The sequence below is a fragment of the Anas platyrhynchos genome, chromosome 30 (assembly GCF_047663525.1).
Source record: "Anas platyrhynchos isolate ZD024472 breed Pekin duck chromosome 30, IASCAAS_PekinDuck_T2T, whole genome shotgun sequence".
Classification (NCBI taxonomy): Eukaryota; Metazoa; Chordata; class Aves; order Anseriformes; family Anatidae; genus Anas; species Anas platyrhynchos.
Window position 1 is genome coordinate 3,021,945 of NC_092616.1, and position 7,594 is coordinate 3,029,538.

Sequence of the window (7,594 nt, forward strand, 5' to 3'; positions counted from 1 at the left end):
ATCTGCTGGCATTTCAGTTGGCCTGAGGAATGCCCCATCAGACTCCCAGAGGATTAACCTCAAATTTCAGCAGGTATTTCCATCTGAACAGCTCCTGCCTGTCCTCCATCTCCACTAAGGAGCTATTGTGGCCCAGTAATTGACATTAAGGTGCCTATGTTGTGGATACCTGAACTGAGGCCTGAGGAATCCCAGCTCCTGTGGGTCTGTGGCAGATAAGGGAGGGAGCTGAGATCCCTTTCCAGCCCCAGGAATAACAACCAGCATGAGATGCCTCGACTGACTGCTGAAATATTTCCTGAAGTGGGGATGAAGGAGATCAGTCCCTGACCATGATTTCATGTCCAAAGTAATACTGGGACAAGATGTGATTGTTAGACTTAATTGGTTTTCTGTAAGAAGAAATGAGCCTGCTGTCAAGTGCTGTGTGTGCCAGGCGAGGGCTGGAGCCCCAGGGATTCCTTCAGGCTGTTTGCCAGCAGGATCCCCTGCAGCCCCAGGGCCATGTGCAGGGAGCCTGGTGGGGGGCAGAGCAAGGGAGGCCTTGGGCTGGGCCTCTGCTGCTGAGCTGGGCCGGGCTCCTGGGCCCAAGGGGAGCTCCTGGCAAGCGGGCAGCGCTGCACAGAGACAGCTCTGCCCAGGAGCAGCTCCTGTGCACAGCACAGCAGGGCTGGGGGCACTGCCTGCAGCTGGCACTGTGAAGCGAGAAAAGGGAGATAGAGTTTACAGGCTGCGTGAATTGAGGGGATACTGAAAGCTCGATGGGGAATCAATGCTTGCAGCACATTACAGGGTAAGTCTGTGGCAGAAGGAAAATGCAGAAAGGCCGGGCCCTGAGTGCTCTCTTGTTAGAGGCTGGCAGCAGGCTCTGCAACCAGGATGCTGAAAGGGGAGGCCAGGGCTGTGGTGCAGAACAGGGTCCCTGCTGTGCCCCAAGGGCTGTGTGGCGCGGCAGGGCCTCTGCCGCCTGCCAGGCTCAGCACTCAGCCTGCCTGGGGAGCTGCCCAGGGCGCTGCGGGGAGAAGCTGCGGGTGGAAGGAGCCCCCCTGGCAGGGTAGGGTCCTGCTGCTGGTGGGAGGCTGCTTCCTGGGGCAGCCTGCTCACAGATCCACAGCACACCAAGGGAATTTCAAAGGGAACTTCACTCTCATCTTTCCTTAGCCTCTGCTTTCAGTTTTCTTTTTGGCTCAGTAGAAATAGCAAACTTTAATATTATTTCCTAGAAAAGCCTGACAGTCCTAAGGCATCCTAAAGAGGTTGCCCTGACCCCCATCAGGTCCCTTTCCTGGCCCTCAGCCCCGAAAAGCTCCACCGCCACAGATTAGGTTAGATGTTAGGAAGAACTTCTTTACCGAAAGGGTTGTTAGACACTGGAACAGGCCGCCCAGGGAGGTGGTGGAGTCACCATCCCTGGAAGTCTTTAAAAGACGTTTAGACGTAGAGCTCAGGGATATGGTTTAGTGGGGACTGTTAGTGTTAGGTCAGAGGTTGGACTCGATGATCTTGAGGTCTCTTCCAACCTAGAAATTCTGTGATTCTGTGATTCTGTGAGGTGCAGTGTCAGCAGGATCGGTGTGACCTGGGCTCTAGGTTGTGCCCCAGCAAGCTGCCCCTGGGCAGAGCCCTGCTGCCAGGTGTCTGCAGGGCAGAGCTGAGCACCCAGCGGGTGAGATGGGGGCTGTGAGCTGCAGGCAGGAGGCGTGGGGACAGAGACCCAGCTGCAGGCAGGCACAGCTGCAGGCAGCAGAGCCCTGGTCAGGGAGTGAGAGGGAGCTGCTCCCAGTATCTCCATGGCAGAAGGGATTTGGGCATCTCCCTGATATCCTTGCACTGGAGACACCTTCCTTGGAGCCATTCCCTGCTTTCCTTTCTCTCGCACCTTCAACCTCCAGCCATAGTGTCATCAGGGCTTCTGCTGGGCTGCAGGCTGCCGTGCACAATGGCACAGCTCTGCCCTAGCAGCTCTGTGTTGTCTAGCAGCCCCATGGAAACGACACATCATTCCTAAGGCCATACTATTGCTACTGGATGCCTGAATGTGGGCAGCTGTTATGATCCCTCTCTGTCCCTGGAGAAGAGCAGAGAGCTGAGATCCTCCTCAGGTACGATGAGATGGGTGAGGGGTTTGGAGATCTGCCCTTTGAACCTGGATTCCTCTGCTCTCAGCAGAATCCTGGTTGTTTTCAGGGGAACACCTGAGTGTGACCATCCTCCAGAGGTGCCAACACAGGGCAGCTGAGACCAGGACTGGTGGATACAGCAGCTGTCCTCATTCTGCCTTGAGGGACGGTCCCTTTGCCACCCAGGACCCCAAGATTTCCATGGGTGGGCAGTACAATTGCCAAGGTTTTATGCCTTGAATACGCTCCTCAGGTGTGGGGAGACAAGTATAAAGAAACAAACCAAAACATGCAAAAACCTTTGCTCTGCATTTGGATTAATTTTGAGAAAGAATGCTGACAAACTCTTAGTTTTGCAAAGCATACTTCATCTAAGACCAAGCCATGTTCCATTTGTATACTGCTCTAAGGCAGGACCATCTCCTGCAGAGTCCCTTGACTCCTGAAGTATCAGTTTAAGATCAAAGAGAGCAACAGCCTTTCCCAAAGTGAAGAGGCAATTTTTTCCAGGTTACTACAAGAAAATGAGTAGGTTTTCCTTACAGAGGTCTACCCTAGCATTTAACTCTTTTTGATTCTTGGACAGGCCTCCGTATTCAGAGGAGGCAGATCTCCATTCCCGGGAGGATCAGATGTCCAACAGCAGCTCCATCACCGAGTTCCTCCTCCTGCCATTCACAGACACACGGGAGCTGCAGCTCCTGCACTTCGCGCTCTTCCTGGGCATCTACCTGGCTGCCCTCCTGGGCAACGGCCTCATCCTCACCGCCGTAGCCTGCGACCACCGCCTCCACACCCCCATGTACTTCTTCCTCCTCAACCTCGCCCTCCTCGACCTGGGCTGCATCTCCACCACTGTCCCCAAAGCCATGGCCAATTCCCTCTGGGACACCAGGGTCATTTCCTATGAAGGATGTGTTGCACAGGTGTTTCTTCTTCTGCTCTTCCTTGCTGCAGAGTATTCTGTTCTCACTGTCATGTCCTACGACCGCTATGTTGCCATCTGCAAGCCCCTTCACTACGGGAGCCTCCTGGGCAGCAGAGCTTGTGCCCAGATGGCAGCAGCTGCCTGGGGCAGTGGGGTTCTCTATGCTCTGCTGCACACTGCGCATGCATTTTCAATACCTCTTTGCCGAGGCAATACTGTGGACCAGTACTTCTGTGAAATCCCTCAGATCCTCAAACTCTCCTGCTTGGAATCAGACTACTGCAGGGAAGTTGGTCTTGTTTTTATTGGTGACTGTTTAGTATTTGTCTGTTTTGTTTTCATTCTTTTTTCTTATGTTCAGATCTTCAGGGCCGTGCTGAGGATGCCCTCTGAGCAAGGCAGGCACAAAGCCTTTTCCATGTGCCTCCCTCACCTGGCAGTGGTCTCCTTGTTTCTCAGCACAGCCATGTTTGCCTACCTGAAGCCCCCCTCCATCTCTTCTCCATCCCTAAACCTGGTGGTTGCAGTTCTGTACTCGGTGGTGCCCCCGACACTGAACCCCTTCATCTACAGCATGAAGAACCACGAGCTCAAGGGTGAGGTTAGGAAAGTGATTTTATGGATGTTTCTGAATAATGATAAATTTCCCCTCTTTTTCCAGAAATGACTTAACTTGGTACCTCTGTGCGGGCCTGGTTCTTCTTTCATATCATTATTGTTATTGTAACTTTGGTATCATTTGCATTTATTATGCTCTCAGAAAAATATTCATCCTAATTCTCCTGAGCAATGACACTGCTCTGTTTACTCTTGAAGCTCTATAAATGTATGTCTATCAGCAAATCAAAGCTCACTCTAATATAGCATGTCATAAAAAAAAAAAAAAGGCATCTCCACAGCGTGTTGCCTGAAGGCTCGTCTCTTTTTTTTTTCAAGGCTGTTGCCAAGATCAGGGCTGTGCAGCTGCTCCCCAAAAGGCTCATTGCCATGCTGTGAGTAGTGAGAGACCATGGGTACAATTTAGGAACACCCTGTTGTATCTAATGACAGCAGAAATGGTGAATGGTCACTGAAGTACATAGCCACAACTGTCCCATTTGGGGCTGGGCAGAAGACAGCATCCGGGACAGGAATGTGGAGCTGTGTGGAGAGCCTAGGAGTTCTCCATGGGTAGCGTGTTCTCAGGGTGGGTAAGGAATGGAGCCTTACAAAGAGAGAAAATGCCCAAGATCTTGTCACCAAAACGGGTACCGCAAAATTTAGATGTCCTCAAGCAAAGAAGGGCATCACAATTCTTGTGCAATTCATCAAAGAACCAGCACGCACAGGAAGGGAGGATGGAGAGGGATTCCTGTCACCCTCACAAAGTACCACCAGCTAGAACTAGAAAGACACCTGGAAACCCCCTAGAGTCCTTGGCAACATCCATTGCTCTTTCTGAGCACCTGCCAGAACTACACACCATAAAAAGCAGGATTAACAACAGTGATCCCAACCTAGCTGGGTCTACTTCCCACCTTGTGCAGCTCAGCCAGTGCGCAGTCATCTCTGGGGCACCACAGCCTGCTTGGTCTGCTCATAGCTCCACCAGCTCAGGGCCCTGTGGGGAGCATGGGGAGGTGGCCAGAAACATCTGGAGAGGTGAGAGGAGGGATGGGGAGAGATCAAATGGAAGCTGACCTTGGCTGGAAGTTGCCTCAAATACTGGTGTTAACCTAATCCCAAGACTAGGTCTGGACCGTGAGTACCCTAATGCGTGCTCATGAGTTAGAGTAGAAGATGAGCCAGAAGTCCGCAGTTTCCTGGTGCTGCACTAGATTGGGAAGTGGCTGAAGAAGGACTGGCACTGTCTATTCTGCATCTCATAACTCCATAATCTTTCCTGAAGGGTGGCATCGAAAGCCAAGTCTGGGGCCTTGTGCCAGGGCTTCCACTGATGGAAGCATGACACAGCAGCCATACCAGTTTGCTTCTGTTGCTCAATCTAGCACACGTCCATGTGACAGTCTCCTCCAACCTGTGTGCTGAATCTCAGCCCCAAAGTCATCAGCAAGTCCTCCGCTTGGGTCCACCCCAGGGACTGGAGTGCAGCTGCGACCACAGGAAGGACGAGCCCTCTCCTTGGGCCTGTCTATGGCTGGATGCCTCTGCATGCTGCCCAGGAAAAGAGAGCATATTGATAATATGTTAAGGCCCCTTTCACCTTCTCTGTGTCTGTGGGGCCCTCAAGAAATGTCCCTCAGTCCTGAAATCAGACCCAGCTTCTTCTTGCATCAGGAGCCTGGAGAAATTGCCCCAGAAGTCTCAGCCCTGTTGTGCACATAGGCAAATGCCCCAGCCCTCACTGCCGTTCTGCTTTAGCAGCCTCCCCCCTTCACCCAGCCCTGCCCCAGCCCCAGCATATCCCTCACAGGGGTTCACAGACAGCCCTGCCCTGGGGCTGGCTGGGCTCTGGGCCTGGAGAGGGACCAGGCTGGGCTGGCTGTTTCCCCGGTACAGGCCCTGAGCCCAGCAGGAGGATGGGAGTGCTCACATTTCAGTGATCGGCCCTCCCCAGACTGAGGTGGAAGGCTGGTGCTGGGAACCATGGGGGGCTGGGGCTGGTGGTGGCATTCTTGGGCAGTTTCTCCTTTTTGTTCATGCTACAAGCTGGGCTGAATCTGTGCCCTGGGACTCCCTGCTCGAAGACACTGTGGGTGTAGAGATAGTTTTTATTGTCTGACCACCCTCATGTTAAAGAAATTTTTCCTAATGTCCAGACTGAACCGCCTCTGGTGCAGCTTTGTGCCAATCACTTGTGCCTGAGGATGACTTGAATCCTTTTCCAGACCCACCTTCCCTGTGCTCACTGGGTCCACATTACCTCCATGGAGACTGCAGACATCTCATTTGCCTATAGAATCCGAGATACAAAAAAGACACTATGAGAGAGTCAGCTCAGTCCCAGTGGCACACATATTTTACAGGGGCTACAGGGAAAGATGGCAGGTTGATGTTTCAGATGAAATGAGACGAAGCCAAATGTGTGTCAGAACATCACAATGGTACTTAAAAACAACAACATCAAAATCAATGTCAACGTAAACATAAAATAATATAATATATAATATAATATAGTAACAATAATAATAATAATACAATGCATAGGAATGTACTGAATATACAATGAATATACTGTGAGTCAGTTGTGGAGACAGATGAAAAGTTTACCAGCAGTGAAAAATGTCAATGAAATCACTTTGTTCAGTGCAACTTTCAGCTCCTGGTTTCTCATGCTGTAGATGAAGGGGTTCACTGCTGGGGGCACCACTGAGTACAGAACTGCCACCACCAGGTCCAGGGATGAGAAGGACAGGGAGGGGGGCTTCTGGTAGCTGGAAAAGCCAGTACTGAGAAACAGGGAGACCACGGCCAGGTGAGGTAGGCATGTGGAAAAGGCTTTGTGCCGTCCCTGATCACAGGGCATCCTCAGCATGGCCCTGATGATCTGAACATAAGAGAGCACAATGAATACAAAACACCTAAAGTCGATGAAAAGATTACCCATAAGAGCCCAAACTTCACTGAGGAAGGACTGTGAACAGGAGAGCTTGAGGATTTGGGGGATCACAGAATCACAGAATCACAGAATTTCTAGGTTGGAAGAGACCTCAAGATCATTGTGTCCAACCTCTAACCTAACACTAACAGTCCCCACTAAACCATATCCCTAAGCTCTACATCTAAACGTCTTTTGAAGACTTCCAGGGATGGTGACTCCACCACCTCCCTGGGCAGCCTGTTCCAGTGCCTAACAACCCTTTCAGTAAAGAAGTTCTTCCTAACATCTAACCTAAAACTCCCCTGGCGCAACTTTAGCCCATTCCCCCTCGTCCTGTCACCAGGCACGTGGGAGAACAGGCCAACACCCACCTCACTACAGCCTCCTTTAAGGTATCTGTAGAGAGCGATAAGGTCGCCCCTGAGCCTCCTCTTCTCCAGGCTGAACAAGCCCAGCTCCCTCAGCCGCTCCTCGTAGGACTTGTTCTCCAGGCCCCTCACCAGCTTCGTCACCCTTCTCTGGACTCTCTCGAGCACCTCGATGTCCTTCTTGTAGCGAGGGGCCCAAAACTGAACACAGTACTCGAGGTGCGGCCTCACCAGAGCCGAGTACAGGGGGACGATCACTTCCCTAGCCCTGCTGGCCACACTGCTTCTTATGCAAGCCAGGATGCTGTTGGCCTTCTTGGCCACCTGAGCACACTGCTGGCTCATATTCAGCCGACTATCCACCAATACTCCCAGGTCCTTCTCCGCCTGGCAGCTCTCCAACCACTCCTCTCCCAGCCTGTAGCTCTGCTTGGGGTTATTGTGCCCCAGGTGCAGGACCCGGCACTTGGCCTTATTGAACTTCATGCAGTTGACCTCAGCCCATTGGTCCAGCCTATCCAGATCCTGCAGCAGGAATTGCCCTAGCTGTGTGCAAGGCTATGGGACGTGCCAAAGTTCCTCTCTGTTGTTCAACTTATTCATCAGTGAAGTGGATGATGTAACAGAGTGTACCTTC

At 52.0% G+C, this 7,594-nt stretch overlaps 1 protein-coding gene across 1 annotated transcript; it reads left to right on the forward strand.

Annotated features, from left to right (window-relative positions):
- Positions 1–2,752: 2,752 nt before the first annotated feature.
- Positions 2,753–3,715, forward strand: LOC139999820 (olfactory receptor 14A16-like). Its single transcript, XM_072029446.1, has one exon. It carries the CDS (start codon positions 2,753–2,755, stop codon positions 3,713–3,715), a length of 963 nt encoding a protein of 320 aa, XP_071885547.1.
- The last annotated feature ends 3,879 nt before the right edge of the window (positions 3,716–7,594 follow it).

Coding starts and splice junctions, on each gene's coding strand:
- LOC139999820 (XM_072029446.1), top strand. CDS start 2,753: ATGTCCAACAGCAGCTCCATCACCGAGTTCCTCCTCCTGCCATTCACA.